The 24,560-nt window shown below is 47.9% G+C and overlaps 1 protein-coding gene across 3 annotated transcripts in view; it reads right to left on the reverse strand.

Moving 5' to 3' along the window:
• KY (kyphoscoliosis peptidase) overlaps positions 1-23,867 on the reverse strand; it is a 50,311-nt gene extending 26,444 nt beyond the window's left edge. Inside the window, exons 1-4 of one of the 3 annotated variants that reach the window (XM_057739107.1) lie at positions 23,732-23,867; positions 20,401-20,463; positions 16,647-16,709; positions 6,298-6,372 (exon numbers count right to left, since the gene is read on the reverse strand). In XM_057739107.1, the coding sequence (XP_057595090.1) occupies positions 6,298-6,372; positions 16,647-16,709; positions 20,401-20,463; positions 23,732-23,867 (337 nt within the window). Of the gene's footprint in view, positions 1-6,282; positions 6,373-16,646; positions 16,710-20,400; positions 20,464-23,731 lie in introns of all 3 variants that reach the window. The other 2 variants (XM_057739108.1, XM_057739109.1) reach the window with 2 other exon arrangements.
• Between the last annotated feature and the right edge of the window lie 693 nt (positions 23,868-24,560).

Raw genomic sequence — 24,560 nt, forward strand, 5'->3', positions numbered from 1 at the left:
CAAATAAATGAGGAGGAAATAGGAAAAATGCCTGAAAAAGAATTTAGAGTAATGATAGTAAAAATGATACAAAATCTCGATAACAAAATAGAGAAAGTACAAGAAACAGTTCATAAGAACTCAGAAAAACAAACAGCAATGGATAACAAAATAACTGAAATTAAAAATACTCTAGATGCTATAACCAGCAGAATGACTGAGGCAGAAGAACGAATAAGTGAGTTGGAAGATAGAATGGGGGAAATAACTGCCACAGAGAAGGAAAAAGAAAAAAAAATAAAAAGACTAGAAGACAGCCTCAGAGACCTCAGTGATAACCTTAAACGTACCAACATTCGAATTATAGGCATCCCAGAAGAAGAAGAAAACAAGAAAGGGTCTGAGAAAATATTTGAAGAGGTTCTAGTGGAAAACTTCCCCAATATGGGAAAGGAAATAATTCACCAAGTCCAAGAAGCACAGAGAGTCCCATACAGAATAAACCCAAGGAGAAATACACCAAGGCACATATTAATCAAACTAATGACAATTAAACACAAAGAAAAAATATTAAAAGCAGCAAGAGAAAAGCAACAAACAACATATAAGGGAAAACCCATAAGGATAACAGCTGACCTTTCTACAGAAACTCTGCAGGCCAGAAGGGAATGGCAGGATATACTGAAAGTCCTGAAAGAGAGAAACCTACAGCCAAGAATACTCTACCCAGCAAGAATCTCATTCAGATTTGAGGGAGAAATCAAAAGCTTTCCAGACAAGCAAAAGTTAAGAGAATTCAGCACCACCAAACCAGCCTTACAACAAGTGCTAAAGGAACTTCTCTAAGTAGGAAACACAAGAAAAGGAAAACACCTACAAATACAAACCCAAAACAATTCAGAAAATGGTAATTGGAACACACATGTCAATAATCACTTTAAATGTAAATGGATTAAATGCTGCAACCAAAAGACGCAGACTGGCTGAATGGATACAAAAACAAGACCCTTCTATATGCTGCCTACAAGAAACCCACTTCAGACCAAGGGATACATATAGACTGAAAGTGAAGGGATGGAAAAAGATATTCCATGAAAATGGAAGTCAAAAGAAAGCTGGAGTAGCAATACTCATATCAGACAAATTAGACTTTAAAGTAAAGACTATTAAAAGAGACAAGGAAGGACACTACATAATGATCAAGGGATCCATCCAAGAAGAACATATCACAATGGTAAATATCTATGCCCCCAATATAGGAGCACCTCAATACATAAGGCAAATGCTAACAGCTATAAAAGGGGACATCGACAGGAACACAATAATAGTGGGAGACTTGAACACCCCACTTACATCAATGGACAGATCATCCAAACAGAAAATAAATAAAGACACACAAGCTTTAAATGACACATTACACCATCTCGACTTCATTGATATTTATAGGACATTCCATCCAAAAACGACAGACTACACTTTCTTCTCAAGTGCACACGGAACATTTTCCAGGATAGATCACATCTTGGGTCACAAATCAAACCTCAGCAAATTCAAGAAAACTGAAATCATATCAAGCATCTTCTCAGACCACAACGCCATGAGACTAGATATCAATTACAGGAAAAAAACTGCAAAAAACACAAACACATGGAGGCTAACCAATATGCTATTAAACAACCAAGGAATCACTACAGAAATCAAAGAGGAAATCAAAAAGTATCTAGAAACAAATGACAATGAAAACACAACAACCCAAAACCTATGGGATGCAGCAAAAGCAGTTCTAAGAGGGAAGTTTATAGCAATACAGTCCTACCTTAAGAAACAAGAAAATGATCGAATAAACAACCTAACCTTACACCTCAAACAACTAGAGAAAGAAGAACAAAGGAACCCCAAAGTGAGCAGAAGGAAAGAAATCATAAAGATCAGAGCAGAAATAAATGAAAAAGAAAGGAAAGAAACCATAAGAAATATAAATAAAACTAAAAGCTGGTTCTTTGAGAAGATTAACAAAATTGATAAACCATTAGCCAGACTCATCAAGAAAAAAAGGGAGAAGATGCAAATCAACAGAATTAGAAATGAAAAAGGAGAAGTAACAACAGACACCTCAGAAATACAAAACATCATGAGAGACTACTACAAGCAACTATATGCCAATCAATTGGATAACCTGGAAGAAATGGATACATTCTTAGAAAAACACAATCTTCCAAGACTGAACCAGGAAGAAATAGAAACCATGAACAGACCAATCACAAGTACAGAAATTGAGGCAGTGATTAAAAATCTCCCAACACACAAAAGCCCAGGACCAGATGGATTCACGGGCGAATTCTATCAAACATTTCGAGAAGAGTTAACACCTATCCTTCTCAAACTCTTCCAAAATATTGCAGAAGGCGGAGCACTCCCAAACTCATTCTACAAGGCTACCATCACCCTGATACCAAAACCAGGCAAAGATGTCACAAAAAAAGAAAACTACAGACCAATATCACTGATGAACATAGATGCAAAAATCCTCAACAAAATACTAGCTAACAGACTGCAACAGCACATTAAAAAAATCATACACCATGATCAAGTGGGGTTTATCCCTGGGATGCAAGGATTCTTCAATATACGCAAATCAATCAACGTGATACATCATATCAACAAATTGAAGGATAAAAACCATATGATCATTTCAATAGATGCAGAAAAAGCTTTTGACAAAATTCAACATCCATTTATGATAAAAGCTCTCCAGCAAATGGGCATAGAAGGAAATTACCTCAACATAATAAAAGCCATATATGAAAAACCAAAAGCCAACATCGTCCTCAATGGGGAAAAACTGGAAGAATTCCCTCTAAGAACAGGAACAAGACAAGGGTGTCCACTCTCACCACTGTTATTCAACATAGTTTTGGAAGTGTTAGCCACAGCAATCAGAGAAGAAAAAGAAATCAAAGGAATCCAAACTGGAAAAGAAGAAGTAAAATTGTCACTCTTTGCAGATGACATGATATTATATATAGAAAACCCTAAAGACTCTACCAGAAAACTGCTAGCACTAATTGATGAGTTTAGTAAAGTAGCAGGATACAAAATTAATGCACAGAAATCTCTTGCATTCCTATACACTAACAACGGAAGAGCAGAAAGAGAAATTAAGGAAACTCTCCCATTCACCATTGCAACAAAAAGAATAAAATACCTAGGAAGAAACCTGCCTAAGGAGGCAAAAGATCTGTATGCAGAAAACTTTAAGACATTGATGAAAGAAATCAAAGACGACACAAACAGATGGAGGGACATACAATGTTCCTGGATTGGAAGAATCAACATCGTGAAAATGACTGTACTACCCAAAGCAATTTACAGATTCAATGCAATCCCCATCAAATTACCAATGGCATTTTTCACAGAACTAGAGCAAGAAATCTTACGATTTGTATGGAAACGCAAAAGACCCCGAATAGCCAAAGCAATCTTGAGAAGGAAAAATGGAGTTGGTGGAATCAGGCTTCCTGACTTCAAACTATACTACAAGGCCATAGTGATCAAGACAGTATGGTACTGGCACAAAAATTGAAAGGAAGATCAATGGAATAGAATAGAGAACTCAGAAGTAAGCTCAAACACATATGGGCACCTTATCTTTGACAAAGGAGGCACGAGTATACAATGGAAAAAAGACAGCCTCTTCAATAAGTGGTGCTGGGAAAATTGGACAGCAACATGTAAAGGAATGAAATTAGAACACTTCCTAACACCATACACAAAAATAAACTCCAAATGGATTAAAGACCTACATGTAAGGCCAGACACTATAAAACTCCTAGAGGAAAACATAGGCAGAACACTCTATGACATACATCAAAGCAACATCCTTTTCGACCCACCTCCTAGAATCATGGAAATAAAATCAAGAATAAATGAATGGGACCTCATGAAACTTAAAAGCTTTTGCACAGCAAAAGAAACCATAAACAAGACTAAAAGGCAACCCTCAGAATGGGAAAAAATAATTGCCTATGAAACAATGGACAAAGGATTAACCTCCAAAATATACAAGCAGCTCATGAAGCTTAATACCAAAAAAGCAAATAACCCAATCCACAAATGGGCAGAAGACCTAAACAGACATTTCTCCAAAGAAGACATACAGATGGCCAACAAACACATGAAAAGATGCTCAACATCACTCATCATCAGAGAAATGCAAGTCAAAGCCACAATGAGGTATCACCTCACACCAATCAGAATGGCCATCATCACAAAGTCTGGAAACAACAAATGTTGGAGAGGGTGTGGAGAAAAGGGAACTCTCCTGCACTGTTGGTGGGGCTGTAAGTTGGTACAGCCACTATGGAAAACAATTTGGAGGTTCCTTAAAAAACTACAAATAGAACTACCATATGATCCAGTAATCCCACTCCTGGGCATATACCCAAAGAAAACCATAATCCCAAAAGAAACTTGTACCATAATGTTTATTGCAGCACTATTTACAATAGCCAGGACATGGAAGCAACCTAAATGCCCATCAACAAATGAATGGATACAGAAGATGTGGCATATATATACAATGGAATATTACTCCGCTATAAAAAGGGATGAGATGGAGCTCTATGTAATGAGGTGGATAGAACTACAATCTGTCATACATAGTGAAGTAAGTCAGAAAGAGAAGGACAAATATTGTATGCTAACTCACATATACGGAATCTAAAAATGGTACTGATGAACTCAGTGACAAGAACAAGGACGCAGATACAGAGAATGGACTGGAGAACTCGAGGTATGGGAGGGGGCGGGGGGTGAAGAGGAAGCTGAGATGAAGCGAGAGAGTAGCACAGACATATATATACTACCAACTGTAAAATAGTCAGTGGGAAGTTGTTGTATAACAAAGGGAGTCCAACTTGAGGATGGAAGATGCCTTAGAGGACTGGGGCAGGGAGAGTGGGGGGGACTCGAGGGGGGGGAGTCAAGGAAGGGAGGGAATATGGGGATATGTGTATAAAAACAGATGATTGAACCTGGTGTACCCCCGAAAAAAAAAAAAAAAAAAGACAGAATGGTCAACCGTTGTCACTAGACTCCATGGGCAACAGGAGAGAATTTCCTGCTGATGTGAAACAAGGTCAGAAAGATGTGGGTCCCAGACGGAACCAGGAGGAGCCAGAGGTGGGGATGCCAAGGCAAGTTTTTCTTTGCTCTTTAAGGTCACTGTAGGCTGTAAATATAACAACAGAAGGTTGCAAATGTACATAGGCCACTCTGAGAGACAGTGGGCCTTGTCTTTCTCATACCCACATTTTGTTTCCACTTATATTCTTCGGTAGAGTGATGGGGGTTCAAAACAGTAGCCAGATTTTTGTGTACTTACTACGCCTGGCTTGTGCTTTATTGACTATTTCATTTAACCTCGTGACAATCCTATGAGGAACACTGAATTATTTTCCTCCTTTTATACAGGAGGAAATTGAGTCCAAAAGAGAGGTTAAGCCACTTGCCTGAGGTCACACAGCTGAGATCTGAACCCAGCCAGTCAACTCCTAGGGCCTGCCCTCTCTACACCTGCCTGCCCTCCTGAGCCCCTAGCTGCTGAGGGCTGCAGGACTAGGCAGCCTTGGAGGGGCTGCCTTGGCCCCCTAAGTGGACATGGAGTGAACCTCAGCCTTGGCTGTTCTGCAGCCTCCGTTCCTAGGCTGGCATTTCCCCAGGCCCCTGTTTACCCACAGAATGGGCAGATGCAGAGACAGAACCAAGAAGGGAGCAGAAGAAACATCGTGGGCCTGGGTCTGGGCCTGTGTGCACTGCATGGAAGGCAGCCGAGTACAGTGGTTAAGGGCACAGGCTTTATTTGGACCTGAGTTCTGACTCGTTTCCTAATTAGGTGACTTAGGCAGTTATCTCACTTCTCTGAGCCTTCACTGATCTAAAAGGTGGGGATAATACCGGTGTATATCAAAGAGTTAAAAACTTACTGGGTGTACGGTGCTTAGCACCGAGCATGCCACTTTTTATGCAGTCAATAAAGGGTGTCTAAAAACAACAACACTCTTGTGATGGAATTCATCTTTAGCTAAATGCCTGTGTCACCCATGGCTGATGGCAGAGACTTAAAAACAGGGGTTGTTGAGTGTGGAGAACGGAGTGTGCCAGGAGGAAGACGCCACGCCTCTGCCTCTTACCAGTGTGTAGGCCCAGGTCACTCCTCTCCTTCCCCCAGAAGGTGCCCAGGCTGGGCTCTGGCCCTTCCAGCTGCCCTCAGTCTTCCCTGCCAGCCCTCCACACATAAGCAGCCCTGTACGTACGTACGTTTAGCCAAGGAGAGCTTCTTGAACAGCTGGGGCATGGCGTCCCGAGGGTGGACCTCCACAGTCAGCTGTGTCCCTGCAGAGGAATAGGAGGTGATATTCTCAGCCAGATGCTGCCAGGAAAGGGTGCAATGTCTTATGACAGATGTTTGAACAACAAAACACAATCGGTTTTTGAGCTTTCTTTACAATATGCAAATCATTTTTTGTTTACAAAACCAAAAAAAAAAAAAAAAAAACAAACAAGAAATAAGCAGACAGTTTCCAGATCTGGGCAAGATGGAATAAACAAATTCCACCTTGTCTCTCTCACTGAACGCAACTAGAAGCACTGGAAAGAATGCATGCGCCAACTATTGGAGGACTCTGCAAAGTAAATGATAGAAGGCAAATTGGGGAAGATTAGAATTTACAGGATCATCAAATTGGCAGTGTTGACCATTCCTCTCTCCCTATGGTATTACCTAGACTGGACTCAAAAGCAGCCCCAAACCCTGCTGTGCACAATGGATGCAGAGAAAAAGTGCTCCAAGAGAAGCCCTTTCTTTTGGCCTGTGGAATGAGAAAGGGAAACTCTAGGAGTCAGAGTGGAGGAAATCCCCTGTTGTTTTTTACTCCCCTTTTCTGTCATCTCCTGACTCAGCTCCCAGGGGAATTCTGCTGGTATCAGTGCAGCAGCGAGTTTGGTGGCCTGGCAGGCACCTAAGTCTTTCAGGGGAGGTACGTGTGAAGCTATGATTCTCAAGAGAATGCTTATTGATTTTTTTCTCTCTCTGTTCTCCAATGATTGGTTCTAGATGCAGGTGGAATTATGAGAACCACCCAGAAGAGTGGGGAAACTCCTCCCTCCTCCCACAGTTTTGGGCCAGAGGACTGGGAAGTGGGTTGTAAAGAGGAGGGAGCTCTGGAAAGCAATTCCATAAAGTTATGGATGAACTGTGCTCACCTCTGCGTGGATGGACCTCATTCACCCCGTGCATGCTTGGATCACACGCTAAGCATCATATCACAGTCTTGGGGGTAGACCAATGCCCAGACTGGCTGCTGGGTGGTGTATAGCACCAGATCTGTATAGCATTGCAAAGGCCACGATCCCAAATTACTCAGTACAGAGAAACCCTGGAAAATATCCACTTAAAAAGGAAAAGAAAATCAATAGATGCAGATCCCATAATGACACAGATTTTGGAATTATCAGACAAAGACTCTGAAACAGTCATGATAACCCTGCTCTAAAAAGTGAGGGCAAATAGTTTTAAAAGAAATGGAAAGATACAAAGGAGCAGCAAAATATAGAAGATATAAAGAAGAAACAAATAAAAATTTTATAACTGAAAAATGTCATTTAAAAAACTATCTGGATACGACCAATAGCAAAATAGAGATGACAATGGAAAGAGTCAGTGAACTTGAACATAGATCAATGGAAATTATTCAACAAGAAAAACAGAGAGAAACAGTGAACAGAGCCTCAGGAACTTGTAGGACAATGCCTAAAGATCTAACATTCATGTCACTGAGATCTCAGAAAGAGTGTGGTACAGAAAAAATACTTGAAGAAATAATAATAGAATAATTATCTTTGAAAAGATCAGTAAAATAGATAAACCTCTAACCAGAGTGACCAAATAAAAAAGAGGTAAGACACAAATCAGGACTCAAGACACCAATATCAGGAAAGAAATGAGGGACGTCACTACAGACCCCATATATATTAAAATAATAATAAGGGACTAGTATAAATAACTCTATGAAGAGAAATTCCACAACTAAAATGAAGTGGACCAATTCCTCGAAAGCTGCAAACTACCAAAACTCACCCAATGAGTAGATAACCTGAACTTTCCTATATGTATTTTTAAAACTAAATTTGTAGTTCAAAATTTTCCAAAAACAAACAAACAAGCAAACAAAAACCAGGCCCAGATGGTTTCACTGGCAAATTCTAACAAAATTTAAAAAGAAATAACACCAATGACAATTTTTCACAAGATCCTTCAGAAAACAGAAGAGTAGCGAATACTTTATATCCATTTTATGATACCAGAACCCGACGAAGACAGCATAAGAAAAGAATACTACAGACCAATATCCCTTATGAACATAAACATAAAAACCCTCAACAAAATATTAGAAAATAAAATCCAGCAATGTAGGAAAAGAATAATATATAGCACAAAGGTGATTTATTTTGAGTATGCAAGGCCACTTCCATATTTGAAAATCAATGAACGCAACTCACCATATTAGCAGGCTAAAGAAGAAAACCCACATGATCATATCAATTGATGCGGAAAAAGCATTTGACAAAATTTAACATCCGTTCAACAAAACCTCCCAAAAAACTAGGAATAGAAGGGGACTTCTTAATCTGAGAAAGGGCATCTACCCCAAATTCAGAGCTAATAGCATATTTAACGGTGAAAAGTCAAATGCTTTCCCCTCGGTTTGCGAATAAGGCATGGATGTCCACTCTTACTGTTCCTAATAAACATTATACTGAAAGTCCTACCCAGTGAAATAGGAAAGAGAAAGAAACAAAAGTCATATAGATCAGAAAGGAAGAAATAAAACTCTTCTATTCACAGATGACATGCCTGTCTACATAGAAAAATCCCAAATAATCTACAAAAGAATTTTCTAGAACTAAAAAGTAAGTTTAGCATGGTCACAGGATATAAGGTCAGCACCCCAGAATCAATTATATTTATATTGGCAATAAATGATTAGAAACTGAATTTAAAATAACTATTTCTCATATCTCCAAAAATTGAAATACTTAAGTATAAATCTAAAAAAAGCTGCAAGGACTTTATGCTGAAAACTAAAGAATATGATCAAACAAATTAAAGACAAATAAGTGGGGAAACATATCATGTTCATGAAGTGGAAGTCTCAATATTGTCAAGTTGGCAATTCTCCCTAAATTCATCTATAGATTTAATATAATTTCAATCAAACTCCTTGGAGGAATTTTATGGATTGTAGATATAGGCAAGATGATGCTAAAATTTAGGTGGGAAGATACAGCAACTAGAATAACCAAACTAATGCTGAAAAATAATTAGGAAGACTCCAACTGATTTTAAGATGTACTATAAAACTACAGTAATCACAATAGTGTGATATTGGCAAAGGGATAGATATATAGCTCAATGGGACATGATAGAGTTAAGAAATAGACCTGCACAAATATGGCAAATTGATTTTTTGCAAAAGTGCAAAGACAATTCAATTAGAGAATGGGTAAAAGAATAGATATATCACCAAATAAGAGATTACAGATGTTCAGCGTGATTAGCCATTAGGAAAATGCAAATTGAAAGCAGAATGAGATATCACACCTATTAGAAGACGAATGAAAAAAAACAGTGATAATAGTATATGCTGACAAGGTTGTAGAGAAACTAGATCTCTCATACATGCTGGTGGGATTGTAAAATGATACAGCCACTCTGGAAAATAGTTTGGCAATTTCTTTGAAAACAAAACATGTACTTAATATATGACTCAACAATTACACTTTTGGGCTTTTATCCCAGAGAAATAAAAACTTATGTTCACACAAAAACATATACACAGATGTTTATAGAAGCTCTATTCATAATCACCCCAAACTGGAAACAACCTAAATGTCCTTCAATGGATAAATACCTTGTGGTACATCCACATCAAGCAGTACTTGTCAACCATGCTCTTAGGAGTGATGGGAGGATGTGACTACAAAGCATCTGCACAAGAGACTTTGGGTACCGCTCTGTACTCTGATTGCGGAGGGGGTGGCATGAGTCTGTGCATGTGTTAAAACTCATAAAACTCCACACCAGAAAATCCAATTTTACTGCATTTTAATTTAAATTAAAAATTTAAAAACACTAATCAAACACCAAAGTCAAAGCAGAATTAAAACAAAACAAAAACTTGGATGATACAGAAAGAAGTAAAATAGGTGACATCCAAAGCAGGATTATAATAAACATACTTTTTGTATCCTGCTTTCTTCACTTAAGTCTTTAAATGTCAGTGAATATAGTCACAAGTTATTTTATTTTATTTTTTTTTTAATTATTTTATTTTATTTTTTTGGGGGTACACCAGGTTCAATCAACTGTTTTTATACACATATCCCCATATTCCCTCCCTTCCTTGACACCCCCCCCCTCGACAAGTTATTTTAAATGGCTACGTAGTACTCGATTCTGTAGATGGTTTATAATCATTATAAGAAATCCCCCTTTTGTTGGATAGTTAATGTTTCCCAAATGTTTTGCTATTTAAACAATGATGTGAGGAACATTCTGATACACACTGCTTTATACACTCTTCAAATCAGTTCCTTCAAATAAATTCTTAAACATGGATCAAAGGGTATGGAGATTTTTAAGGCTTTTGTTAGATACTGGCGAACTTTTCTCACGAGTGATTTTAAGTTTCTGATCCAGTGTAAGAGAATGCCACTTTGGCTCATCCAGCTGTGTCTGATGGCAAAATTGGCCACAGTACTCTGTACTTCTTTCTAACAAGAGTTCTTTTACTCCTTCCCTCACATTTGGCCCAGCCTGATGGTGTGGTTTGGCCAGTTAGCACATGGTAGAAGTGATGCTGTGCAAACTCGGAGCCTGGGACTAGAGACTTTGCAGCTTCCACTTCTATTCTTGGGATTCCAGTCACAACTGCCATGTGACTGTGCCCAACTTAGCCTCTTGGAGGATGAGAGACCACATGGAGCAGAGCAGAGCCATCTCAGGTGAGGCCACCCTAGACCAGCTGCTGTCCAGCCAACCCTCCACCTGACCACACACACGAGCGAGCCCAGCCAAGACCTGCGATAAACCAGGTGCGGCTCAGACGAGAATGTCCAGCCAACCGGTAGACTTGTGAGCTGGTAATTGTTTTAAGCCACTGAGTTTTGGGGTGGTTTGTAATGTAAAAATAGATCACAAATACATTCACTGATATTCAATTGTCATTAATTAATCCTTTAGGTTTTTATCAATGAATAATGACATATTGTTTCTGTGCACTTCTTTAATTTTCAGTGTAGTATTTTTCACATATCTGCCATTTCAACTTCTTATTTTGTGAACCGCCTATTTTCCTACTGATGCGTTATTTTTTCCATATTGATTTTGTAAGAGCTCTTTTTACTAACACTTTGCCTGCTAACTGTGTTTTCACAGAATAACTATATTGGCTTGCTCATGTAGCTCATAAACCTGCCCTGCATCCCAAAGAGGGTAATTCTCAAACAATTTTAAAAGATACAACGTGGCCTCCCGAGGGATTACTTTGAAGGGGTTCACATTCATTTTGAGTGTAGTTTATAGCACATTGACTGTCAGAGAGAATCAGCCTGTGACTTGACAAGTGGTACGTTAAGCATTTTGGAGTTCAAAGCATCATTCAGCTCCAGCCATAGGAGCCGGTACCATTACCATGGGCAGCAAACACTGCCTGTGTGTCTTTCCATGATGCACGAGGCACAGCCTGCTTGCCTCTGCCTTTCCACTTTCTCCCCCGATGCACTTGGAGGCAGTTCTCGAAGTGGGTGCCAGGCTGTACTTGGCTGCTGGATACCTTGTGATAAAACGGATTTGAGAAACATGCCCACTTTCTCCCCTTTTGTAGTTCGCAACACACAACTCTCCGAGAAGTCCTGCAGAAGTCTACTTGACCCAGTGCTATTTTATCAAACAAAATTTGGAAAATGCTGGGCTGCAATCATCTCTAGAAGCAGAGGGAAGCTGCAAAGCTGACCCACCTGTTGGTTTAGGGCTCAACAACAAACCTCTTCCCCAAACTTCTCCTAACGTCTGGGTACTTCCCACCACTCCAATCCAGCCACGGCGCTCTGTCAGAGGATGAGTGAGCAGAGAAACAAAATACTCATTAAGCCCTCCCAAGGTGGGTTCTGAGGTGGTCTCACACTCTGAACTGGCCCTGGCCAGAAGCTCCACCCATCACCATTTCTCTTCCCTTCCTCCCTCCTGCACTGCCTCCCCTCTCTCCCCTCTTGGATAGGGGCTGACGTCCAGCATTCTCCTGAGTCCCACTCCTGGATCTGCCCCAAAGTGGTGCTGCTAATAGTCACTCCCTTGAAAGCAGAAAAGCTCCGGGCCTCCCTGATGGGTGGGGAGTGGGAGTCCCGTTCTCATTCACAGGTGTGTAAGAGCCCTTCCAGGAGGCTTCTCTGTTCCAGATGGGGCTGAGCCTGGGCACGCTGGCCCCAGGTGAGCAGGGTCACGGTACTCTTGCTTCCTAAAGGTGTGAAGTGGTACGACTTTGCTGACTACAATATTCCTGTATCAAATAAAACTTAATTTAAGGAAAAAATGTATTTGGCCAATCTCCAATGATAAAGGGTGGAACACTATTTGGAGCAAAATTTAAAGTGAGATCTAAACCCTAACTACAGTCAGATAGCATGACCCTCATCATAGTCACAGCTAAACCCAAAGGAGGCCCTTCCTGGGATTTCTGGTCACCTGGCTGGCTCTCCCCTGGCCCCCCTCCCCAGTTCTACCAGTTGTCACCCAAACAGCATTTTCTGAAGCTGAAACTTCAGCTGTCTTAGTAAAAGTGTATCAGCGATTGTTTTCTGCTACACCTGAGAAGTGGTCCCCAGGCCCTTTTCCCAGATGCCTCAGCCTCTGCCTCCTTCTCCCCATCCCTCACACACGTGGAGATGCAGCAGGCGAGCCCAAGCCCATCCACGGCCTGCTGCCGTGGGCCTGCCTTCTACCCCATCAGGAGAGTCCTCCCACCCGACAGCTTCTCTCCAGGTCTCTGTGGGTTTGAATCAGGCTTTGTCTAAAGGTCTAATTTGCTCAGAATTCCTAATGCAGAGATGGCAAACATATTTTGTGTTGTTCATTAACTCTGACTGATTGGAAGTGGCTGCCTGGAGCGCTTATCAATTAGCAAAGACTGTCAGGTATGTGTGTGTGTATATGAATGTGTGTGTGTGAGTCTGCACACACACGTGGGTGTATATAAGTGTGTGGGGGCTGCGGGATTCACGTCAGATAGTTGCCATCATTGACTTAGGTGGTCCTTAATGCTCTCTGTAACTGGCTGCCACCTTTACAACCTGGATCCTTTGCCTTGGAATTTTTTCCTGCAGTAGCTGAGAGTCAGAAACCCTCAGCTAAAGCATTTGTAATTATTAAAAAAAAAAAAAAAACAGCCCCTGGCTGGGTGTTCAACAGAGGTTTCTACCCAGAGTGCGGAAGTCAGCTTTAGTGCAGGAACTATAAGCTCTGACGTCCTGGGAACAGGGAGCTGGATGATGGCAGGGGACTGTCCCGCTCTCTAGATCCTGCTCTGCGTACTGCCGGATGCAGTGCAGAAGCCCCACTCAGCAGCTCTAGTTACAGGATGACAGTGAGTGTGCAGAGCTCAGGGCCGAGACCGTGGGGGCACCAGCTGGGGGGTGTCATGAAGGGCGTCTCCTGCAGCCCTGACTGACCCTGGCTTCCACTGGACTCTTGAACACCCAGGGCCATTCACGATTCCTTCTGCAGAATGCAGCTCGACAGGGATGTCCCAGGTCTGGAAACACGGCAGTTGGAGCCTAGTGCACGCGCGATCAAAGAAGGCACAGAGTATCTGCGTGGCAATGAGGGTGGTGACCTGGGAGGATGAAGCCTCAACACAAATCTGATTCATCGGGAACAACTTTGGGGGCCTGAGGTCACTGGGGCTCCTGTGATCCCTCCCTTCTCATGCAACACACACACCCATTACAGATGAATCTTCCCAAGCCCTCTTCCACACGCAGATCCGAGATTCCAGGGACCTTTCCGTCACCTGTTGCATAAAGTTAGCACACCCGGTGTCCCTCTGCTGGGAGCTCTTCCTCAGATGCCGCCTGACCCGCTCCTCCAGGGCCTCCCTTACTCAAATGTCACCTTCTCAGGGAGGCCTTTCTCAACCACTCTATTTTAAATTGTTCCCTGTGGTAGCTGCATGAAGGCCCTTAAAGATATCCATGTCCTAATTCCAGGAACCTGTGAATGTTACCTTATATGGCAAAGGGGACTCTGCAGATATTCTTATAAAACACAAGGGGATGTAACTACTTTACAGAGAGAAGGCAACGTGACAATGGAAGGAGAGACTGGAGTGACGCAGCTACAAGTTGACAAGTGCCCGCAGCCTCTAGAAGCCAGCAGAGTCAAGGAAAAGATTCTCACCCAGAGTCTCCAAAAGCCTGCCTGCCGACCGAGAGACTGATCGGCCCAGTGAGAGTGATGTGGGATTTGTCGTCTCAGAACTGTTAAAGAGGGTACATTTGTTTTCAGCCACCAGGTTTGTGATGAAGTGTGACAGCAGCCGTAGGAAACTAATACACACCCGTGTGCACTCCCCATCCCCCTCCTGCTTTATTTTCTCCCCGAGCCTTAGCTGACACACTGCATGTTCCTCATGAGGGTCATCTATTTTCCTCCCTAGGTGTCGGCTCCTCGGAGACAGGAGCCCTCGTCTGGTGTGTTCTCTGACGGATCCCCGGTGCCACCAGCCGGAGCTGCTTTTTATGGAGTGAACGAATCAGAGTCAGTGTGGACTCGGCTCAGCCCTGGAGCAGGGCAGCCTCTCCCTCACTGTGGTCCAGGGTCCCGTAAGACCTGGGGGGCCCATCCCATCCTGACCTACAACGGACCCTGTCCTGTTCATAGGATGCCAAGGCCACCCTCTTTCCTGCCCTCTGGAAGCCTCAGATGCTGGGAGGTGGCGTGTGAGTGGCCCACGAGAGCCAGGGTATGGTGGGCCAGGCGAGGCTCTGGTGACTGGCAGGCCCCGTCCCACCGGTCCCACCCTGTAGGTGTGGCAGCAGTGCCCTGATAGGAGACCTCAGCAACCCCAGTCTCAGCTTCCTCCTTTGTAAACAGGGATAACACCATGACCCCATGGTGGGTGTGGCCAGAGCTAAGCAACACAAGTGGTCGCTAATCCATTCTCACTTTAGTGAGGTATCGCGCACGCTTCCTTGGGGTGAGCTGTGGGCTGCTGGTTCATTTTAGAGAAGCAGCGGGGCCAGACTTGTCCTTGTGGTGCTCAGGGGGTAGCAGGTCGCGGTGGGCCCGCTGAGTGGCCTGGGGTTTGTCCTGGAGCCACCGTTCCAGCAATTCTGCCCTAAATGGATACAGACCTAGATTTCAAGGAGAGCTGGCTGCCTCCTGCTGGGAACTGCCGCTGACAGGCCTTTCCTCACTCCCTGCCAATGCCTTTCCCTGGGGAGGATGGGTTAGCTGGTGTTTCAGAGAGCAATTCTCCAAGAACCTTCGAATCCTCCAGGGCTTCCTCCTTCGCACTGCACCCTGGATATAACCCTCATAGGTTACGACATCGGTGCTGAGAGCACCCGTGGCGACAGCGTAGGGCCGCGTCTATGAGAGCTCTCAGGCACCAGGCCCTGAGCAGAAAACCAAGGTGCCGGGAGTTGAGGTTAGCGAGGGCGGGAGTGGGCGGTGGGGGGTGGGAGTCTCTGACCTGTCCTCTCCTCCAGCTGTAGCTACGAAGCCAGCCTGTCTACCCTGTCGTGCTCTCAGATCCACCAGCTGCAGAGGCAGCATGGGGGTGCCCTTGCCTGCCCTCCCAGAGCCCCCAGGACCCGTCCACAGTGAGGATTCTTAAGGAAGGGCCCTCTCACTCCCCACGGCTGAGTTAAACTTGTCCCTGGGTGGAAGGCCCTGGAAGGCTCAGTCTCGGGAGGAGAGGCCAGGGAACCACTGTGACTCAGGAGGAAGGCAGGCTGGAACACGGCGAGCCGGCAGGGGGTGGCCAGTTTCCAGCGTGGCTGCAGAAGCGGAGCTGTGAGAAGAGTGGCAGCTGAGGGCTTGGTGGTGGCTGGGGCCGTGGGGGGCGGGGAGGGGGCTCAGACGGCTGCCCCTCTGACTCTTGCTGGCCATGTGATCTTGGACAAAAGGGAAGCTTTCTAAGCCTCAATTTACCCATCTGCAAAATGAGGATAGTAAGAGTACCAATCAAACACGACTGTGTGAGGTGTAACTCACATGAGAATGAATGGGCATGTACGTGGTCTGGCAGGGTGCCTGACAAGAGGTTAGCACTCAGCACATGTTAGGTACAGTGATGACAACCAGGGTGACGATGGTGACAGCAGTGGATTCGGGGGCCCAAGGACTTTATTTCTCTATCCCATGACGCATGCCGCCTCGCACCATTTCCCGTGGGATGTGGGGGCGGGGAAGTGTGCTCCAGCATCCCCGGGGCAGATCGGCCCCTGCTCCCCACAGTCTGCATGCTGCACCTGCTGGCTCTGACCAGGACAGTGGATCTGGGCACACAGGGGCTGGAGGAGAGTCACAGGGAGTGGCGGAACCTTACCTTGGTTGTCGTAGGAGGTGATGACCTGGGTCTGCTGGAGGTGCTGCTTCTCCACCAGGTTTCCTATTTAAGGAAGACAGAGGGACCTCCAGTGACCACTGGGCCCACGGTGGGGTGGAATTTTCTCTGGGCGGAGCAGAGAGCTGGCAGGCCCGGCCTAAACATGTGTGAATCAGCAGTCACACACCTGAACACAGAGGCAAGTGACCGGGAGCCAGTGCACACACAGCTGCATGCTCTCAGCAGATGCCAGCAGAGCCCGGGTTTTTCTCGAGAAGCTGGGGACGTCTCCCATGGACTAAGTGACCACAACTCCCGACTTCGGTGCAGCTGGGCCCAGTTCCCAAAGTGCAGAGGGATGCCCCACTGATCTCCACACCTTTTTGTGGAGCGGCCTGGGAAGCTCCTATCCCGAGCTGCTGGGACCGCAGCTTCGACTGGTTAACTTTGCCAAAGGCTCCACGGCCAGGTGAGACCCGGGACTTGAACCCAAGTAGCCTGCCTCCTGCCTCCCTCTGAGAAGAATGGGGGGTACCCTGCCTCCTACTCTAGCCTCGGAGTTGGGGTGCTTGCACTTTGGTTCCGTTTCACAAACATTTGCAGGGCGCTCGTCATGTGAATGTTGTCCACGCACTGGTGATATTCATGTCCCTGGGACACAGAACTGTTCGCAGAGCCTAGCAGAGTCAGGCCATAGAGGGGAGCCCATAGGCTTACCTGCCCTTCCTACAGGGAGCACCACCTGCCCTCCATCTCTCCCTTTACAGCTGCCGTGGTAGCCTGGTCTTGCCTTCAAAACTCTGCTTCAGAGGGGTGGGTGGGGCAGGGCTGGGGAAGGGTCACTACCAGCCTGGCCTGCCATCTTCTGCCCTGGCCTCCCGCTGGGAGAGGCTGTTGTGCCTGTCACTGGAAGTGACCACTGGGACCAAGTGCCTGGACTTAGTGCAAGCATTCAGGGGCACTGGTCTGACCTGGTTCCATTCATATGACATCCCTTGTGTACCCAACCAGATCTGTCACTCAGCGTTTCCCATGCCTGGGCCCAGGCAGCAGCCAGTCAAGGTGGGTGGGTGGGTGGGTTGCTGAGCTGGGCTGGACTTGAGATCCTGCTAGCAGGATCTCACTCAGGGAAGCCCACCCGCTCCAGCCTTCTCTATAAGCAGGCCCAGTCAGGACCCTTCGCGTCCTGGACTGAGGTCGGTCGGCCGGCCAAGGGCCAGGACCACTGTGTGTGCCAATGCAGGGCGCTGCAGTATGCTGGGCTGCAGCTCCAGGCCAGACCGAGGCGAGGACAGGGAGGCCGCCTCCCGCAGGCACAGCTGGCCGCATCTCTGCTCGGCTGGCCAATGGAGGAAATAGGATCTGGGAAGGGAATCCTCAAGGAGGGCGATTGGCTGGCATAGCTGCTGTGGGGGTATTTATAGTCAGGGCTGCACAATTGGTTTCCCTGTAGCTGTGGGGTGTTAGTCCCTGTGCTGCTAGGCAGACTTCGGCCAGGACCAAGGAAAGCAGCCAATCACAGCAGGGGAAGCCCGTTGCTGGGCAAGCTGGTGGCTTGGCCCAAACACCTGCTGCTTGGAAAAGTTTGGAGCGCTCAGGCTCCCCCCACCCTGCCAATGCCCCAGCCCAAGGAGCGCACGGGGCAGCAAAAGGGGGCACATGTGCCCTTTTGGACCAACCCCACGTTCAGCCACGTTCGTGCACACTCCACCAAGCATAAGCCATCAGCTGCCTGCTTCTCAGATGAAAGCCGTCCAGTTTCCAGGGCTTGGCAGCCTGCTGGTTACCAGGGCTGGGTGCCCTTGGGCATCAGCAAGGCAAGTATGTACCCAGGATCTCACCATCAGAAAACACAGAAACAGGCTGGCATTTTAACTTCTGCACGCATGCAAGCATGCCACTCAAAAAAAATATACAATTTTACTTAAAGTAAATTTTAAATTACATATGTTGGTGGTGTGGTGGAACTGTCATGCTCTCCAGACTCAAGGCCTCTGTGCAGCCTCTCTTCAGCCCTGCATTTATCTGAAACTCTCAGTTCTTGGGTGGTTTTGCAAGAACTACTTTACTTATTCTCTTTCTTGGCTGGCACATTGTACTAAGACCCAGTTCACGTCTTCAAGAAGAGTCTTGTAATAGTTACCACGTCTCTTTGTGTTCTGTTATATTTTTCCACTAACCTTCCCCCAACCCGGAAGATGGTAAAAAGGGGGTGAATTCAGTATATTTCAATCCTCTCCTGATGAAATAACATGCCCAAGAAGCCATAAGACGATTTCCCACAACTCAGGCAAAGCAAGAGCTGCAACAAACAAAAGATGCTGTGTCTCTTTCCTCCCCATGTGGCCCACGTGGCCTCCACCCCGCTGCACACTGGCCAAGCATGCCTCCTGCACGGGCTGCTCTGTGCTTCGGTGGCTGTCAGGTCTCTGGAGGTTTGATTCTTACTGTGATTCTCTCGAACCTGCAGCACAGTTTCGCTAACTTAGGCGTCTGCTTAGGTAGAGCTAGAGCTGGTGCGTCTACCATCTGATGGCCCCAGTTCAAGATTAAGGAAGCCATCCCACCCATGCATGCCCACCAGCCAGGACCCAGAGGGTGGTGCCTGGGGGAGGGTGTCTTGAAGGTGAGTTATCTCCATGCACTGCATGGGAAACGCAGCCAAGCTCTTCACCTCCAGGGCGCAGAGACCCGGCTCAGCTCTGGTGAATGACAGTATGATGTAATCATTCCAACACGGCCCCAGGAGGGCAGGCACCCCGGACTGTCCTGTTCACTGTTTCATTTCCAACAGTTAGAACGCTTCCCAGCACAAAGTAATCACTGTAGACCTTTACTGAGGGAATGAATGCATGAATTTACTTTTAGAAGTTCATCCTCCTCTTTTGTTACTGCTGGAAGGATGGCAGAGCACAGGTATTCAACTGGGGTCCTGTTTCCCCATTCGTGGAGGGTCACGGGGAGTGGGTCCTTCCCACTGGTATGTGATGAGTCAGTCATCTGATCCTGGGACTCACACAGTTAGGGTCTGACGGAACCCCCTATGGGGGCTCTGGGAGTGGAGGTCTGGTGCTTACTAGAATTCTCACACACCCACAGTGCAGTTCCACAGTGTTTGTTCCTGGAGGCTGGGCTTATGCATCTCAGGATAAGGGCACAGAGTAAGGCCCAGTATAAGGGTCCACGTACTGCACAGCCAGAGAAATCCTGGGCCCGCAGGGTGACAAGGCGCCTGGCACCATAAAGAGGAGGCTTTGGAAGCTGATTGCTCTCAGATCTTATTGTCTGGGTCCCAGGCCAGGAGCCACAGAACCCCTGACTGGCATCTCCCCAGGCCTTGGGTAGCACCACCCAAGGCAGGCCGCTGTCTTCTCTGTTCAGAAATATTTTCAAAAGATGGATGCCCTGCGTGACCTGGGAAGCCCCACCTCCCATGGGAACACACCCAAACCCACCATCCCAAATGATGCCAAGTTCTTTATAGCTCAGCCAGCAAACAAGTGGGCGCTTAGGTTTATAGCACTGCCCTCCCCCCCACAGCCTCCAGGAAATTGGGGGACCTGATGCCAAGGAAAATTTTCCAGGGTCACAGTGGCCCCAGAGGCCTGGCTGAGTCACAAACAGCCACTGTCTGAGTGGTTAGATGTCTAGACCAGTCCTCAAACAAGTGAAACCCAATGCTTCCAGGCATTTTTTTCAATGTGTTGGATTCCAGAGATTGGAAAGAAAATAAAACGAAAACTAGAGAATTTACCATGTAGGTCATTTCCTTCTAATTTCTGCCATCTCCGGATTCCGTTTCCAATGCCTTGGAGCCCTGTGAAGTAACAAGGAATGGTGTGAGGCTCTCTGTGGTGGGGAGACCCAGGACAAGCGTGTGATGCACCAGTTGCGAACGGATCTGGGCTAAAGCAGGGCTGGTGGAACTTGGCTCTCCAGGGACCTGAAGGAGGCTGCCCACGAATGAGATGCACTTGGAGAAATGAATGCAACCCTCCACATTTAAAATAAACAAACAAACAAAATATTACAATGGTAGTTTTCAAGGGTGGCAGGTTGGTTATCAGGATGACCAAGGGAGAATTTCCACAATAGAGATGCCCCTTTGTCACTCCCACATTTCCACTGCATAAATATGGACCCAGTATTGTGAAGACATTTGCCATTCATTTTGCCTGCCTACTTCTGTATGTGGTGCATCTCCCACTTTTAGAGTCTTGATGTGGGGTGGGGGGTGGGCAAAGATGGAAACTGATAGATCCTTATGGGAACTGAAGGTGATGGTTGCTTGCTCTCCCAGCCTCCCTTGCAGCTAGAGCATGGACCCGTGTGGCCCGGGCAGCCACTGAGATGTACCTGTGTCCCATTCCTTCTTGGGACCCGGTGAGGCAACAGGGAAGGGAATGGAAGCGTTCTCTCTCTCTCTGTCTGGCGGCGGCTGGAAGTGGTAGCTGCAAGGTCGAGTTTCTGGCACAGAACTGGCATACGTCCTGGCAGCACAAGCAGCTGCAATAAAATCAAGTTCCTGGCGTGGAAGGAACACCTAGGGCTCCTTGGTGGCAGAAGAGGCTTCCTCACAAAAGCAGCCCTGCTGTGCAGCTTATGGCCACGTTCCTGGAAGCTCAGCCTCCAATCTGGGTCTCAGCCCTTCCCAACACTCGCAGGCTCCCAGTCCTTTCTCGACACCCTTCTTTTCTGCAGAACCCTCGGCAGTCAGTGTCTGGGACTTACCACTAGGAACCCTCATGGACACCTGGGGAGTGGAATGCACACGTCCCATCGACTTTAGGGATAAAACCTAAGGCGTTGAAGCTTTTTCAGACCTGGTGCGAGCAGCTTTAGGTGACCTCCTCCAGGGCCAGGGGAATACACGATAAGAGTTGAGGGCTTCCAGGCACATTTTGGAGAAGCGCAGCTCTAAGGAAACATCTGGGGAAATGCTAGGGCCTTGCAGGAAAGGGGAGGCAGTATCTGCTGCCTTGCAGCCCAAATGCCCAGCGCGCATGCTCCCTGCTTCCTTGTCCCTCTGACTCTTTTCTGCCACAAGGACACAGCGGAAAGCCACCTGGTCACACCCTCACTCAGTCCTCTGCATGTGAGGGTAACCGAGCTTTGCTTTTCTCTGACGCAGAGCTCAGGCCCTCCTTTGCAGAGCCGGGGAAGATTGCCTGCCCAGCCAGGGGCCCTGAGAGGGGAGGAGACTGGAGGAGACGCCTGGACGTGGGGGAGGGGTGTGGTTTTGATCCTTGCGCACCAACAGGAGGCCCTGGAACAAGCTAGTCTTGTTCAGCGTTTCCCTTCCTTAACTTGTCCCAAGAAGGGGCCCGCAGGCTGGCTTAGCCAGGGTCTCCTGGACATCACAGCTGCCCAGCAGGCCTTCGACCATGAGCCCTCCCTCTTCTCTGCTCTGGTGCAGAACTGTCTCATTTTGAATACGTGACAAGGGTTTCTCTGCTGCCATAGCATCTGGGAGAAACGTCTGACAGGAAAATATCTGCAGAAAAATATCAGCAGCGAGGGCCTATCCAACAGGGGTCTTCTTTCCCTGAGTCATGGTCACGAGTGTGAAGTGTATCAGTTTGGCATCATGTAGGGTTTGTGCCGGGTGTTGGACGCTTCTCCGAGCAGCCCCAGTCCCTGGCATCTCTGGGCCTTCTCTGTGCTCTCCGCCCTCTCTTTCTAGTGTCAGAGCCTTTTGAAGGGATGTGATCCAGAGGGGGAGAGGGAGGTGGGGACTCATGGGCTGACCTGGAGCTGCGCCTCATGGGGGGCCTCTGGCCTTCTGGACCGCGGTCCGTGCAGTAGGGGCAGCTGTGTTTTTACAAAGGAAGGCCAATGGTCTCGGCCAATTTCCTCATTACAAATACCCTGGGCACGCCATCTCCCCTTCTCCCAGGGGCAGCTCTGAGAACTAAAGAATCAACTAATCCAAACAACCCCTGGCCCCCAAATCCCTCCGGAGACTGGGGCGCCTGTCCACATTCTCAGCTCTCCACAATCTCTTTTCTTTCCCCTGCCTGTCTCCCCAGGAGGTCACCAGGAGCTGCGGGGCAGCTGCAGCCTCCATGGCTGGTGTGGGCAAAGCCACCCACGGCACCATTGCTTCAGCGGGGCAGGTGGAAGGTGCGTGTTCAGTGTGCACAGGGGCTGTGGGGACAGAAGAGCTGGAGTGCTGGAGCTGGGAGGGAGGTGGGGAGCAGACGTCATTTTACCTTGGGGACTGTGAAGCTTCGTTCCCAAAGAACCAGGGCACAGTCCGTCTAGTGCACCCTCACACCAGCCTCCTCAAGGGCTCCTGAGGGTTTCCTCAGAGACCCAGGACCAGGGGCTTCCCAGATGCATGAGGGGCTGATTTAACCTCCATTATTACCCATCTCTACTCCCTTCACCTTGTGTCCTGTTCTCTGGAGAGTACAGAGGCCAGGGTCTTGCTTTCCACAATCACTCAATGAGCAGTCACTTTGTTTTACCAGTCTACGCTTCCCCGGAAAGTCTGTAGGACAGTAGAATTAATAGATAAACTAAAGTGGGAAGAGCAGATTTCAAGCCTAACCCTGCCCAAGCTTGTGTGTCTTTTACACCTGGCATGCCTTCTACTGCAGGAGGATGGGAGAGGACTCAAGAAAGGGGACAGTGAGGCCATGAATTGTGCAAGGACGTCAAGGGAGGGCCCCATCTCAAAGTCTGACTCAGCGCACGAATCCCCCTGGGTCCCCTGCGCCCTGCAGTGTGGCCTGTGGGGAGCAGGCCTCCCGCATGCGGGAGTCAGGCCTGAGGCACTGGTCCCTTTCCTCCAGGGCATCTTCCAACCCGATCTGCACCCTTCCTTCCTGCAGGAGGAAACTGGTTCCCCGGGGTGACGGAAGCACCGCAGGCCTGCACGGGGAGTCAACCCGGGGCAATCACGGGGCTGCGCGTTGCCACGGGATGCCAGAGCCACAGCGCAGAGGCGCAGCCAGCCTTGGGGAGCGGGTCGGCCTTGCTGACCTCGCTCGGGGGTGCGTGGGGCGCCCCCCGGCGGGCGGGCCCCGGGGGCGAGGAGGTCGAGGGGCCGGGGGCCGGGGCCCGGGCCGGGCGCGCGTTACCTCCTCTGCGCTGCGGCGGCGCGCCCGGGTCCGCCTGCCGGTCCGAGTGCGCGCCCTGCGCGGCGCGCCGCTTCTCCGAGTGCACGATCAGCAGCATGTCGATGGACACGGCGTTGCTGTCCTTCTTCACCTCCATGGTGCCGGCGGGTGCGCGGCGGCCGCTCGCGAGGCTGCCTGCGCTGCAAATGGCCCGTGCGCTCCGCCGCCCGGCGCGGGAGACGGCCAGGGCGCGGGAGAGGGCGCTCCCCGCCGCCCGGCCGCGGCGCTGCGTTTCGCTGACTCTGCCAAACTCGCCATTAGGGCCCGCCCGGGAGGGCGCTACCCTAATAAAGCGGCTCTAAGTCACCTCTGAAAGGAAATCCCCGGTCGGCCGCGCTCCGGAGCCTCCCTCCCCGCGCCCCCGGTCTCCCGCCCCGGCCGGGCGCTGCCCCATCGCGCGATCCCCGGCGCCTTCCCGAGACGGCCCGCAGCAGATCTCCGAAAGACGCGGCAAATACAGAAATTGCACAGTGCTGTCAACAGGGAGAGCCAGCGCAGGAAAAGAGACCCGGCAGGGGGACTCCAGATTCAATTGCAGGAAGTGGAGAAATTGGCCAAGTTTTGGCCTTGGCTCCACGCCTTCCCCAGGTGGGCTTGGAGGTTGACGGCTCCCTTCCTCAGAGGGAGATGTGTGGGGTGTTGGGGTCAGGACCCCCTCCCCCGTTTTGGCCCCACCAGAACTTGGAACTTGCCCACTGGGCGTCAGCCTAACAGTCTTCTCTGGCTTGAAGTGAAAGTCTTAACATCTCTGTACCTTCTAGAAGCCTGGCTCTAGCGCTGTGCGGAAGGG

Source organism: Hippopotamus amphibius, chromosome 6 (assembly GCF_030028045.1).
Source record: "Hippopotamus amphibius kiboko isolate mHipAmp2 chromosome 6, mHipAmp2.hap2, whole genome shotgun sequence".
In the NCBI taxonomy this organism is placed as follows: Eukaryota; Metazoa; Chordata; class Mammalia; order Artiodactyla; family Hippopotamidae; genus Hippopotamus; species Hippopotamus amphibius.